Genomic DNA, 15,332 nt, shown 5'->3' on the forward strand with positions numbered 1-15,332 from the left:
TGAAGAGGACACCGGTGCAACCTAGCACATTGGACTACCTGGGTAAATGTGACCACATGGCCTAGCATACTGGGGCTGTGGTTGAGGGTTGAGACTTCAGCTTAAGACATAGGTGGTAGATCACCTGGAATTGCTCAGTTGGTAGAAATGCTCCTGACCTTGTAGAGTCTATCTGGTCCCCAATTAACTTGATTCTTCGAGTTCTTCAGACTTCCCGCTGTTTAGGACCAGACCTAGATGACTGAGTAGGCATAGCGTGAAGTGAACATAAGAGAGGACTTCCTTGCTGGACATGCCCCTCAGTAACCAATCATTCAGATACAGGAAGGTATGAATTCCCTTCTTCCAAAGATATGCTGTTACCACAATCACACACTTGATGAAAAGCAGGGAAATGGAAGAGAGGCCGAAAGGTAGCATGATGTACTGGTAGGGCAGCCAGCCACGATGAATCTGAGAAACTTCCTGTGGCTCAGGAGGACTGCTATGCGGAAATGAGTGTCCTGCAGGTTCAGGGCTGAAAACCAGTCATTGTGATTCAAGGCCAGGAAGCTAGTTACTAGAGTGACCATACAGAATCTCACATATCTGATGTATTTCTTGAGATCACGGAGGCTGACGATAGGTTTCATCTCTCCCTTGGACTTGGGGACCAGGAAATACTAGGAGTAGAACCCCTGACCTCAATGTTGCAAGGGGACCACTTCTGTGCCCCCTAAAACCAGTAAATAATGAACCGCTCAAGGAGCAGTATCTCATGAGAGGGGATCCCTGAAAAGGGACTGGGTAGGGAGGTGGAGAGGAACTATATGTCATAACCTGATCTGAAGGTGTTTAGGACCCAGTTGACCATTGTAACCGAGTCCCAAACATTATGAAAAGCAGGCCAGCCTGTCCCTGAACAGAGGGCAGGGAGGGAACGGGACAGTGAGGGAGAGGTTACCACCGGATCACTGTCTTTGACACAAGCCAGAATGGGCACTTGTTAGATGCTGCAGAGGGGGAGGGGGCGGCTGGTTAAACCAACAATCAGAAAGTCTTCTTCTTTGGGATCTATGACTCCTTCTGGAGTAGACCCGCTGCAGCAACATTACAAGCGGTATTGCTGCTCCTGATTCCCAGGAGGCCACTGGGCATTCAGGTACGGCTCTGATGGCTGCTAGGCACCGGGCCAAGAGCCCTCTTCCGACTGCGGGACAGATGCCAATCTCAGTATTGTGAAAGGAGAATGAATTATATTGTAAAAATAAAAATGAATTAAAGAAATGCTGTATGTACCTTTAAGCAGAAATAAATGTTGAAATACAGGTGTCAGGAAAAGAAACATTAAGGCATAAACAATAAGCCCACTTAAGCTAATGGTGAAACATTAAACCAGAGATTGGCAAAAGTTAGTAAGGAAATTAACTATGCACACCTAGCCTAGGTAAACTTATCAGATTCTGCTTCCTTTGTTATCTTGTTAAGTTCACGCCCTTTTATCTGTATAAATAAGATAGTTTGTGTCTTGCATGGTGCTTACATTATCTGGGTGTTATTAGCAGAGCGCTGTGCTAATAAAACAGAGTGGTCTGACAAACTGTGAGTCCTGAGTCTAACTTTGACAGTACCAATAGTGATCCGAGGGCGATCTCTGGCACCTATCTGACAAGGATGGGGAGGATGACCTCGACCTGGATCTTCAGGAATCACAGAGGTGTTATGGTAACAATGCGAGAGCCAGCCCCAAGGGGAAAATCACCAATCAGAATCATCTAAAGCCAAATAAGGAGACAGCATCGGTGCCAAAGGCGAATGGGGAATCGACACCAGATGCACCGAATGTGAGAAACTCCGTGCGATAACAAGAGAGACACTGGCAACAAGGCTGGTAACAATGTCAATGATGGGATTTGCCACCAAGACAATGACGCTGCCAAAGGGTGCACCAGAGTTGAGGGAGCCTTTGGTCCAGGGCCTGGCCTTGACTCCATAGTCTGCGGCCGAGGAAGTGTGAGCTGCAGTGTTGATGGACCCCGCAGCTCTTTGACACGGCCAGAAGGTGCCAAGGGCAGAACAGAGGACATGCTGGTAGAAGCCATAGCCCTAGAGAACTCCTGAACCAGTGGAGAGTCTGGAATCAAGAGACAAAGCAGGCCTGAGGTCACCTGGCATGCTGCTGGCATGGAGATGGTCGGTAATGTTGCCAGTGTTGTTGGTACTGGACTCAACGGATGCCCCATGACTAGAACTGGAGTCGACGGGACAGGCCCTCGCTGTTCTTAGCATGGTACCGAGTAGCAGTTGGACAGACTTGGTCCATCCCATCTGCCAGAGTGAGTATAGCTCTGGTCAGAATTTCTCCTAGAAGTGGAGGAGTTGTTCACATGATACTTGTAATGGTCCCAACTCATTTTATGGGACCTCTTCCTTGCTGCATCAGAGGAAGGTAAATGACCTTTTCCTCTTGATAGAAACACTAGAGTCCGAGCGTGGGGTGGCATCACTTGTCACATCCGAAGGTGGCTGCTGATCAGATGAAGGTCTTGGTGCCAAAGAGGGCCTCCTGGCCTGCTTCAAAAGGTGCTGCTTCAACCACAAGTCTCTTGCCACCTGAGTCCTCTTTGTGAACGACTTGCAGATGGAGCACCTCTCTCTGTGTTCCTCACCAAGAAATAACAAGCACCTTGTTGTCACTGTTAGGGATGGCCCCGCTACATAATGGACAATGCTTAAACCCTCGTTAGGACATCAAACGGCATTAGCCAACTAATCTACTAACAATAAACTAATACTTAAACTAAATCAATACAATAAAAGTTCTCAGAAAACTGAAAGCGAAAGTGTGAGGTGAAGACAACACACAAAGCTCTAACTCTAGCAATGGGCAGTGACAAGAAACTGAGGGAGTCAGGGCAGCGTCACCTTTATAGGGCATGAGGAGAGGCTATGGCCACAGAACATCAGTTCTGCCCCTACGGATACGGCTAGAGGCTAAGTTCGCTGGTTCCAGTATGCGAGGCACACACACCAGCATAGAATACACAGCTGCATCTACTTGAACAAGAATTAAACTTTCCCCAAAACATTCCTCTGTGCCAAAAGACCATGCACGGACAATTACTGCAGGCTACTACTTTGAGAATGTTGGAGAAGTTGAGGTGGGAAAAAATGTCAAACTTATAATGAAAATATGTTTATTATCTCAGCTATAGCACTGCTCCTGTGATTATATAATTTGTAATAAGAACCATTATAGCCAGGTCCCCACTGTAAATAAGCAATTTTTCTCAAAGGATTTTATTTAGTAAAATAAAGTTTGACTGACATAATAAAATAATAGCATATTCTTGTTCTTACCATACAGGCTGTACTCCAGATATCAGCAGGTGTACTGTAACCTGCTCCTATTAAAACCTCTATGGATCTATACTGTCTTGTCTGGATGTCTTCAGTGAAGTGTTTATGCTAAAATGGAAAGAATGGCATTAATGGAAAAAAACGAACAATAAAAAGGTTTGTTCTCAGCAATGAAGGATAAATATTTAAAATAAGATTTTTATACTTACCACCCAGCATGCATTTCCCAGATCAGCAATTTTAACTCTAATTTTATCTGCATTTCTTGGATCCAGGGGATTCACCAATAAGTCCGCAGCACGGGTTTTTGCTAGTACAAACAAGAAGCAGAACAGTTAGTACCCATGGCATGCTTTTTATTGTCAATAAACAACATTGGTTTGACACTTCATCCAGTTTCTTAAAAACTTGGAGGCATCAAAATCATTAGCTGACAGTTATGAGAATTTAAAGTGACACTCAGGTTTCCTTACCTTATATTAGATTATTAAAACGTTTTATAGCCTGCATAATTTTGGAAGTTGAAAATTCACCCATTCCCATCCTGTACCACCAGTGAAACATTTTACTTACGATTTTAATCTTTTCCTAATATTTCACTCAAGACAGAAGATATCTAATATGTAACAGATACTTTATTAAGATACTGCTAAGCATCCCTTTACAAATACAACTCTCTTTCCACAATAATAATTTTGCTATTTGCAGATTAAAGATAGTTTAGAAAATAGAAGATGTAAAATTTACAAGAAAGATTCTCATACAGATTATAAATTGCTAGGTTCTATGTGCTAAGAACAAAATATTAACTCTGTGGTCTATCAGTAGCTCAGATGTACTAGCATGTGGGAACTGGAGTTTGGAATTCATGTCTGGTGTTGCATTCTGGACCAACAAGAACTGAGATTCTTGAGAAGGAATTGTGCTTAGCCTTGGAAGGAACTGAGGGAAAAGTGCCTCACATCTCTGCAGTCAATCATTTGTTTAAATCATTAGCACTAGCAAGTTCCAGCAGGAGCCTCAAGATGCCCTCCTGAGAAGACAGTCAGCACCCAGACCTTTGAGGGTGAGAAGGTAAAGATAATTACAGGGATCTTCTTTGAGAGGAAAAAATGACAAATCATAACTTGTACCTGTTATGGAAAAAATCATCAATCAAAACGTGTATATGGTTTTCATCTACTGCAAACAAATTACAGCCCCTCAGGGGTCAAGTAGTGATTCCTCCCTCCCCCCATGTATTCTGTAATGGTAGTGGAATTTGTTTTTTTTTTAAATCTGCCTCCTCTGAACCATCAGGGATGGCCACACCAGGAGATGAGATATTGGACAGGGAAGGCCAGAGCTCCGAGCATTCTCTCTCTCAGGTACTTGGCTGGCTGGTTCTTGCTTACATGATCAGGGTCTAACTAATCTCCATATATGAATACTTAAGGAACTGACTGAAGAGATCTGTGAGCCAGCCGTTAGCGATTATCTTTGAGAACTTGTAGAGGATGGGACAGATCCCTGAGCACTGGAAAAGGGCAAATATAGTACCTAGCTATAAAAAGAGGAATAGGGACAACCCAGGGAATTTTAGACCAGTCAGCTTAACTTCAGTATCCGGAAAGATAATGGAGAAAATACTCAATCAATTTATAACACCTAAAAAACAATAAGGCGATAAGTAACAGGCAACATGGATTTGCCAAGAACAAATCATGTCAAATGAACCTAACATCCTTCTTGGAAAGGGTGACAAGCCTTGTGGATGGGGAAAGCAGTAGATATGATGTATCTCAATTTTGGTAAGATTTGTGACACGATATCACATGACCTTATAAACTAACTAGAGAAATACAGCATAGAAGAAGCTACTATAAGTTGGGTGCACAACTGGCTGGACAAGCATACCAGGAGATTAGTTATCAGTGGTTCACAATCAAGCTGGAAAGGCATATCAAGTGGGGTCCTGCAGGGATAAATCCTGGGTCCAGTTCTATTCAATATCTTCATAAATGATTTGGATAATGGCACAGAGTACACTTATAAAGTTTGTGGATGATACCCAACTGGGAGGGGCTGGAAGCATTTTGGAGGATGGAATTAGAATTCAAAATGATATTGACAAACTGGAGAAATGGTCTAGAATAAATAGGATGAAATTCAATAAGGAAAATGCAAATTAGTATACTTAGGAAGGAATAATCAACTGCATAAATACAAAATGGGAAATGACTGCCTAGGAAGGAGTATTCCAAAAAGGGACCTGGGGATTATAGCTGATCAAAAACTAAATATGAGTCAACAATGTAATACGTTTGCAAAAAAAAAAGTAAACATTATTCGGGAATATATTAACAGGAGTTTTGTCAGCAAGAGATCAGAAGTAAATCTTCCACTCTACTCAGCACTGATAAAGCCTCAATTGGAGTAGTGTGTCCAGTTCTGGGCACCACACTTTCGGAACAATGTGGACAAATTGGTAAAAGGCCAGAAGACAGCAATTAAAATTATTAAAGGTCAGAAAACATGACCTATGAGGAAAGATTGAAAAAATTGGGTTTGTGTAGTCTAGAAAAGAGAAGATGGGGGGTGGGGGACATAACAGTCTTCAACTAGGTACAAGGTTTTTATAACGATATGGATGATAAATTGTTCTTCTTAACCACTGAGGACAGGATAAGAAGTAATGGGCTTAAATTGTAGCAAGGAAGATTTAGGTTAGACATTAGGAAAAACTTCCTAACTGTAAGGGTGTTTAAGCACTGGAACAAATTACTTAAGGGGGTTGTAGAATCTTCATCATTGGAAGTTTTTAAGAACAGGTTAGACAAACACCTATCAGAGATGGTCGAGCTAATACTTAATTCTGACTCAGTACAAAGGACTGGACTAGATGACTTATCAAGGTCCCTTCAGTCCTACATTTCTATGATTATCTTGACAATTCCTAACAGGTGTTTGACTAACCTGTTCAGTTTATTACACCCTTCATTCTGAATCCATTTTGTAGTATACAGAATGAATTAAGGCCGTCAAGCGATTAAAAAAATTAATCGCGATTCATCGCACTGTTAAACAATAACAGAGTATCATTTATTTAAATATTTTAGGATATTTTCTACATTTTCAAATATATTGATTTTAATTAGAACACAGATTATAAAGTGTACAGTGCTCACTTTATATTATTTTGGATTACAAATATTTGCACTATAAAAAACAAAAGAAATAGTATTTTTTAATTCACTTAATACAAGTACTGAAGTGCAGTATCTTTATCATGAAAGCTGAACTAACAAATGTAGAATTATGTACAAAAAATAACAGCACTCAAAAATAAAAAAAAACGTAAAACTTTAGAGCCTTCAAGTCCATTCAGTCCTATATCTTGTTCAGCCAATTGCTCAAACAAGTTTGTTTACATTTTCAGTAAATAATGCTGCCTGCTTCTTTCTTTACAGTGTCACCTGAAAGTAAGAACAGATGTTCGCATTGCACTCTTGTAGCTGGCGTCACAAGATATTTATGTGCCAGGTGCACTAAAGATTGATATTTCCCTTCATGCTTCAAACACCATTCCAGAGGACATGTGTTCATACTGACGACTGGTTCTGCTCGATAACTATCAAAAGCGATGCAAACCAACACATGTTCATTTTCATTATCTGGGGAAGATGCCACAGGCAGAAGGTTGATTTTCTTTTTTGATGGTTTGGGTTGTGTAGTTTCTGCATTGGAGTGCTGCTCTTACGACTTCTGAAAGTGTGTTCCACACCTCCTGCTCCTGAGATTTTGGAAGGCACTTTTCATATTCTTAAACCTTGGGTCGAGTGCTGTAGCTCTTTTCAGAAATCTCACATTGGTACCTTCTTTGTGTTTTGTCAAATCTGCTATGAAAGTGTTCTTAAAATGAACCAACATGTGCTAGGTCATCATCCGAGACTGCTATAACATGGCAGAATGCAGGTAAAACAGAGCACAAGACATGCATTTCTCCCCGCAAGGAGTTCAGTCACAAATTTCATTAACACATTATTTTTTTAAAGGAGCATGGAAGCATGTCCTTTGGAATGGTGACCGAAGCATGAACGGGCATACAAATGTTAAGCATATCTGGCACATAAATACCTTGCAACGCCAGCTATAAAAGTGCTATGTGAACACCTGTTCTCACTTTCAGGTGACACTGTAAATAAGAGGGCATTATCTCCTGTAAATGTAAACAAACTTGTTTGTCTTAGCGATTGGCTGAACAAGAAGTAGGACCGAGTGGACTTGTAGACTCTAAAGCAGTGGTTCTTAACCTGGGGTGCACACACCCCTTGGGGGTGCAAGATGCCCTTTCTGGAGGTCCGAGACATGACAGATTTTTTTAGAAGGTAAATAATTGAAAACACAAATTAAGCACGGCACGTAAGTACAACTACTTTGTTTCATCAAACCTATGCATTTATTAACATTATACATTTTTTAAAGATTACTGTAATATACAAACAAAAAACATATCTAGGTTTAAAGAACTGACCTACTTCGATTTTTGATAAGGGGTGCGAGAACAAATTTTGAGAACCAAAGGGGTGCAGGCTGCAGTAAAGGTTAAGAACCACTGCTCTACAGGTTTACATTGTTTTGTTTTTGAGTGCAGCTATGCAACAAACAAAAAATCTACATCTGCAAGTTGCACTTTCACTATAAAGAGATTGCACTACAGTACTTGTATGAGGTGAATTGAAAAAAATACTATTTCTTTTGTTTATCATTTTTACAGTGCAAATATTTGTAATCAAAATAATAATACAACGGGAGCACTGTACACTTTGTATTCTGTGTTCTAATTAAAATCAATATATTTGAAAATGTAGAAAAACGTCCAAAAATATTTAATAAATTTCAATTGGTATTCTATTGTTTAACAGTGCGTTTAATCGCAATTAATTTTTTTGAGTTAATTGCGTGAGTTAACTGCGATTAATCGACTGCCCTAGAATGAACGTATTCATACAGAGAGAAAAGAAAGCTAAAAAGTCCACAAAATATCTAAAGATAAAGTGCTCCCAAAGGACCCATCTTCTTTCACTTTTCTTATAGATATCAGGGTAGTATTCTTCAAAAGCTCACATCAGGATACACACATAGGCACTCATAGTATCCAGGTCACAATTTTCAAAACTATTTAATCTATGTGCCAAACTTGTGATACCATCAAGTGGCACAATACTTAAAAGTCCAGAGAACGCCCCTTTTGTTCCAAGAGCACCCACATAATGAAGCCCCCAAAATCACAAGTTACTTCAGAAATCCTTGGCAGAAGCGTTTAATTTTAAACTTCCAATATAAGGGCCAAAAATTTAACAGAGCCTTTATCCATCTTTCAGTTTGGCAGAAATCCTCATACTGTATTCCAAATTGGGGCTTGGATACAATAGGAAGCTTCCAATTAACCTCACTGTTAAGGCACTTTCTGACAAATTAAGGCTTGAGTATTGAATGCAGTACCACACTTTGGCAATGTGCCTTTTGCTATCAGTGAAAAAGCACCAAAACCTGGCCAACTCACAACCCTCTGAAAAATCTTAGTTCACATCTCCTTAGTACAGTGTTTACTTTGGTAGCTAAATTTTTTGACAATTTTCCATTTGCACTAAGCATAATACCTCCCAGGAATGCAGGAGCTGAATAGAAGCTTATCATGCAATTGCTGCTCCTAGCTACTGTAGCATCAGAATAGAGGATAGGGAGATTATATTGTCTGTGTCTGAATGCATGCCCCCCACCTCCCGGCTCCCGAACAGCATAGAAAAAATTGCAGCATGACTCCAGAGCAGAGGAGATAAGACTCCAACGTGGGGGTCGCGGAAGAGAGAAATGATTGGGACAAGCAGACAGTAGGAGGCAGGGGAGACTGGGAATGAACAAGTGGGAGAAGAAGGGGCAACAATGACTAGGAGTCAGATCAGATGAGGAGCTGGGGTGAAGGGAGAGGGATTACACTTGGACTGGCTAAGCATTGAGGAATAAGGAACCTGGGTGGGAGGACTGGAAGTAGTGAGATGGGGAGACTGAGATCAGAGAAGGAGCCTAGGAGAAAGAGACTGGAATTCCCAGCAGGGTGCCTGGGAAGGAAAGTGGGATGAAGACCCTGGGAGCTAGAGAGAGGAGACTGGGACTCACCAGGTAGCTCTCAGGAGGAAATTAGGACTGGCTGAGCAAGGAGATTGGGACTGGGAGAGAGACATGACTGGCAGAAGGACAGACTGAAGGGGATGGGTAGAAGGGTCACGGACAAGCCAAGATTCCTGAGTCATAAGAACGGTCATACTGAGTCAGACCAAAGGTCTATCTAGCCCAGTATCCTGTTTCTCACCACGTCCAGAGCCAGACGCCTCAGATGGAACGAACACAACAGGGCAATTTCAAGTGATCCATCTCCTCCATTAGTGTTGTGCCCCATGATGTTCTGGACCTCTCTGGCAAACCCCAAAGAGTGAAGCCATGATTCACGGCACATCACAAAGGCTGCTGCCATTGACCTTGAAGATGTATCTGCTGCATCAACCACTGATTGAAAAGTGGTCATCGCAATCAACTTGCCATCCTCAATGAGAATCTGGAATTGTGCTCTATCTTAGTGCAGAAGCTTGTCAATGAAGTCCAGGAATTTGGAATAGTTCAAATACTCATATTTAGCCAACAGCGCTTGGTAATTAGCTATTCTGAACCAAAGACTAGTAACATAACAAGGGCCATATTGGGTCAGATCAGTGGTCCATCTAGCCCAGTATCCTGCCTTGTGCCCGTGACACTGGTGCTAGATGCTTCGGAGGGAATTAACAGAACAGGGCAATATATCAAGTGATCCATCCCCAGCTGTCCAATTCCAGCTTCTGGCAATCACAGGCTTACAGACAGTCTTGGGTGGTAACAGCTAATTTAGAAACCTTTATTTTGTATGTATAGTTGGGATTATTTTTTCTCAATGTGAATTACTTTGCCTATAACAATACTGAATTTCATCTGCCATTTTGTTGCAACCATGTCAGTCTCAGGATATTAGAGAGGCAAGGTGGGTGAAGTAATATCTTTTATTGGATCAACTACTTTTGGAGAGAGAAACAAGCTTTCGAGCCACACAGAGCTCTTCATGTCTGGGAAAGGAATTTCCAGCATCACAACAAAATGCAAGGTGGAACAGATTGTTTAGCAGCAGCATAAGTACATAGCACATATTGTATAGACCATTCAAGACAGAGAGGCCTGTTAACACCTCTGAAGTCATAGGACAAAATGAGGACATTAGTGGGTTACAGTTTGTTGTCCTCTCCATGGATCACCACCTTGCAGTGGTGGAAAGGCTTGCGTGTCTCAATGATCCTGTAGCGGGGTGGTCACCCGCTCCTGCCCTGAAGTGCTTTAAATCCCGCCCTGGGAGAGGGCTGAGACAGCAAGAGGGCTGCTGCTAGGAAAGCAGCAAGTCTCGGCATATTAGGAAAACAGCCACAGCTGCAGCCATGCCCCAATCGGGCCACAGATGGCCCTATAAAAGGCCAGTGAGCCAGGAGCTGGCACCGTCTCTCTCTAGCTGTAGAGGGAGATGGACCTGGCTGCAGGGACCTGAGCAGAGTACCTGAGTAGAGTAGGGCTGGGGAAAGGCAGAGGATCTGGGGAGGCTCCAGCCCGGAAAACCCCAGGCTACAGCCTAGCAGAAGGCAAACAGGTACTGAGGGTTGCAGAGGGCAACCCAGGGGTAGGCAAAGGCAGCAGGTCCAAACCCAACCTTGCCACTGATGACTGGCTGATACTGCAGTCTGCCCCAGGGCGTAGGGGCTAGACAATGACTGGCAGTAGCCTTATACTGAGGCGAGGTGGGGATAGTGGTAGGGGCTCCCCAGGAACGGGAGACCCTGAGAGAAAAGGGTTACTGCAAGGGGCAGCACCCCAGATAATGGGGCACCGGGTCCGGGACGGACACAGGGGGCAAGTGGCAGTGGGACACCGGCCCACAGAGGGCGCTCCAGAGGCTGGACGAGCTAATTCCCAGAGACAACCAGCAGAAGGTGCCACCGGGATGAGTTCCGCCCCATTACAGACCCCAAGAGCGATGCTGTCTGGAGTCATACACTCCCTTAGGGTCACCCATGGCAGAATGGTCAAGGGCTTTACACATCTTGGTCTCACTCTTAATATCAAGAAGTCTAAAGTGCTCTATCAGCCCTCTCCAAATGAGGTATTACATGCCCCATCTATCAAAATCAATGGAATGGCACTGGAAAATGTCAATCATTTCCTCTACCTTGGAAGTCATCTTTCATCCAAGGCAGATATTGATGCAGAAATTCAACATCGCCTGACCTGTGCCAGTGTAGCTTTTTCTCATTTATAGCACAGGGTCTTTGAAGATCATGACATTCGAACAGACACCAAGTTTCTTGTTTATCGAGCTGTTGTTCTCCCAACACTGCTGTATGGGTCCAAAACTTGGACAACCTATAGACACCACTTGAACATCCTTGAGGGACACCATCATCGCTGCCTTCATAAGAGTCTGAAGATCAAATGGGAAGACAGGTGCATCAATATTAGTGTTCCTGAAGAGGCAAAGCCCACCAGTATCAAGGCAATGATCATACATCAGCAATTCCGCTGGACTGGTCACGTTGTTCAGATAGCAGACCATCGCCTCCCAAAACAGGTCCTGTTCTCTCAGCTGAAAGAAGGGTATTGTAACGTGGGTGGACAATGGAAGCGCTATAAGGACTTGCTGAACGACAATCTAAAAAAATGTAATACTGATATTAACACCTGAGAGACACTTGCATTTCGAACTTGTTTGCCAAAAAGGACAAGAGGCGCAGGAGGAAGGAGAAACTGTTCTCCAGTCATGGCCAACAACCTCCTCCTGACCTGAAAACATCTGCTCTCATTGTAACAGAACTTGTGGTTCAAGGATTGGCCTTATTAGCCACCTGAGGAGCCATAACTCCCAAGGAAGATCATACATGGTAACAAGTGATCGCCCATCATCATCGTCGTCATCATCGTCATCATGGGGGAGGGCTAGCTCAGTGGTTTGAGCATTGGCCTGCTAAACCCAGGGTTGTGAGTTCAATCCTCAAGGGGGCCATTTAGGGATCTGGGGCAAAAATCTGTCTGGGGATTGGTCCTGCTTTGAGCAGGGGGTTGGACTAGATGACCTCCTGAGGTCCCTTCCAACCCTGATATTCTATGATCGCCCACCACAGTTTGTTGTAATAAGCCATAAATCCAGTGTCTCTGTTCAGCTCATAATTTTTAGTGTCCAGCAGAGTAATGAATTTAAATTCCCAGGGTCATCTTTTGAAAGTGTTGTGCAGGTTTCCTTTGAGGATGAAGACTGGTAGGACAGATATAGAGTGATTGTTTCATGAAAAGTGTTCACTCATGGGTAATGTGGTCATTTTTCCATGAGAGTTCATTTGGGAGCGTAGTGATTGTCTGGTTTCACCCATATAGTTGTTATTGGGGCATTTAGTGCCCTGGATGAGGTAGTCCACATGTTATAGTCATGTGTAGAATCCATGGAGCTTGTTTGTTGCGTTGTGGGGGGTGTTGAATATTGTAGTAGTGGAGATAATGTCGTAGGTTTTGAATGTGTTATTCTGGCAGGGTCTGCTGACGCTTTGAGTTGGTGTGTCCCAGTCTGCAGAGAGCTTACTTCTGATGATGATGAGCTTGGAGAGACCTGCTCCTGTATCTTTTACTTCATACAACTGATTAAGTGGGTTCTAGCTTACAAAAGCTTATGCCCAAATAAATGTGTTAGTCTCTAAGGTGCCACATGGACTCTTTTTTTTGCTGATACAGACTAACACGGCTACCACTGAAACTTATGAAGGGCACGCCAACATTAGCAGGATGAGGAAATACAAACAAGGAAAAGGTGAGAAATCTCTACTGAATTACGCATAGTGATGTTAGCACAATAAATTATAAAAGTTGTATCCTCGCCTGTGAGATGCCAGTGAGATGCCAGTATGACAAACACTGGTGATGGTGAGCGGGAAGATGATGACTAAAATTTCAGGTTGTTCTGCACTGAATGGATCTATTGATGGTTCCACTGGAGGGAAACCATGACTGGACGATGGAATTGGGGACAGACTCCTGCCGTAAGTTGCATCTCCTGGTGGTCAGGTTGCCAACATTCTAATTGCACAAAGCCGAACACCCTTGACCCGCCTCCTGTCCCAGCCACGCCCCTGCTCCACCCCTTCTCAGAGACCCTGCTCCCACTCACTCCATCCCCTCACTCTCCACCATCCTCCCTCAATAGCTCATTTTCACCAGGCTGGGGCAGTGGGTTGGGATGCAGGAGGGGGTGAGAGATTCAGCTGGTGGTGTGGGCTCTGGGTTGGGGTCAGGGATGAGGATTTGGTGTGCAGGGGGGGGCTTGGGGTTCGGCATGTGGGAGGAGGCTCCAGCCTGAGGCAGGGGATTGGGGGTGGGAGGGGGTATAGGCTCTGGGCTGGGGATGCAGATGAGGGGTTTGGGCACAAGAGGCGGCTCTCAGCTGAGGCCAAGAGGTTAGTGTGTGGGAGGGGGTTCCAGTTGAGGCAGGGGATTGGGGTGTGGGAGTGGCTCTGGGCTGAGGCCAGGGATGAGGGGTTTGAGGTGGAGGAGGCAGCTCCGGGCTGTGGATGAGGGCTTTGGAGTGCGGGATGGGGTTCCAAGGTAGGGTAGAGGGTTGGGGCACAGAAGGGGACTTAGGGCTGGGGTGAAGGAGGGGGTGAAGGGTGTGGACTCTGGGCGGCAAGCAGCAACCTGTCCCTTGGCTCCTAGGCAGAGGTGCGGCCAGGCGGCTTTGTGCGCTGCCTCGGCATGCAGGCGCCACCCTCTCAGCTCCCACTGGCCGTGGTTCCCAGCCAATGGGAGCTGCAGAGCCAGCACACAGGGCAGGAGCAGTGCATAGAGCCACCAGAGCCATTCCGCCGCCTAGGAGCCGAGGGACATGTCACCACTTCTGGGGAGCCGCACAGAGCCAGACAGGGAGCCTGCCAGTCCTGCCAACTGGACTTTTAGTGGCCCACTGCTAGGGTCCCTTTTCAACCGGGCATTCCAGTCAAAAACTGGACACCTGGCAACCCTACCTGGTGGAGTTAGAACCTTCCTTCATGAAGAAAAGCCCTGACAGTGATAGAGACTGGGGATCAGGAAGATAAAAATATCATCAGGTGTAGCCTAAGTCTCTGCTCTCCCTGGTCCTGTCCCTCACTCCCCTCAAACTGACAGAGCCACAGCAGTTACAGTTTGCACCAAAGCCAGAAGAGGCAGAGCCTGTACCGAAGGAAGTTGAGGCTCCCCTATGGATGCTTTTTGTCAGTGCTGCGGTTCCCAACGTTTAGGCTTAGTTGGTATTGTAGGTGTCATTGCCACAACAACATGGTCTGGTACCGATGGAGCCCTGGACTTTGGGGCATTCTTGTCATGACCCCAAGATGTAGGACATTCTAACTCCTTATGGACTGAAAAGGAAGACTTGGTCAACACAGGGAGAGTTGCACTCAACTTCTCTGAAGTGGACTTAGAGGAGAATTTGCTTACATATTTATGAGAGCACTCTCCGCCTTCCTGGCAAGACCCAAATGGGGGATCTACAGAATCCTTTTTTCCTAAGTAGAGATGTACTCCTTCTGAATCAGGCTGATGAACGAGGGCAGCGGGGGACAAATCTCCCAGCCTGGGTCTGACTGCAGACTCATGGCTTTCTATGTTAGGTGTTCCTTGAGGTAAAGTTCCTGCCCCTCAGAGGTACAACTGGAGAAAGAGCAGCAGACACTGCACCATGCTGTGATGTAAGCTTCCCTGAGGCAGTATAGACAAGGCTGATGGTCATCGCTGACTGAGGAGGAGAATGGACAAGAACACAGATTTTGGAGCCTGGAGTCCTGGGCATAGTACAGTACTCATAAAAGGATTTCTTTTTGTGGGGGGAGAAGTCTTCCCCGGGATGGGGAATCTAACTATAAAAC

General features: G+C 44.4%; 1 protein-coding gene across 10 annotated transcripts in view; it reads right to left on the reverse strand.

Moving 5' to 3' along the window:
• Positions 1-15,332, reverse strand: part of SRPK2 (SRSF protein kinase 2) — a 323,924-nt gene that overhangs the window by 48,444 nt on the left and 260,148 nt on the right. For all 10 annotated transcript variants that reach the window (XM_075064668.1, XM_075064662.1, XM_032787351.2 and 7 more), the window contains 2 exons: positions 3,549-3,649; positions 3,340-3,447 (listed from right to left, as the gene is read on the reverse strand). In XM_075064668.1, coding sequence (XP_074920769.1) covers positions 3,340-3,447; positions 3,549-3,649 — 209 coding nt within the window. The remainder of the gene's footprint in view (positions 1-3,339; positions 3,448-3,548; positions 3,650-15,332) is intronic.

Source organism: Chelonoidis abingdonii, chromosome 1 (assembly GCF_003597395.2).
Source record: "Chelonoidis abingdonii isolate Lonesome George chromosome 1, CheloAbing_2.0, whole genome shotgun sequence".
Taxonomy (NCBI): Eukaryota; Metazoa; Chordata; order Testudines; family Testudinidae; genus Chelonoidis; species Chelonoidis abingdonii.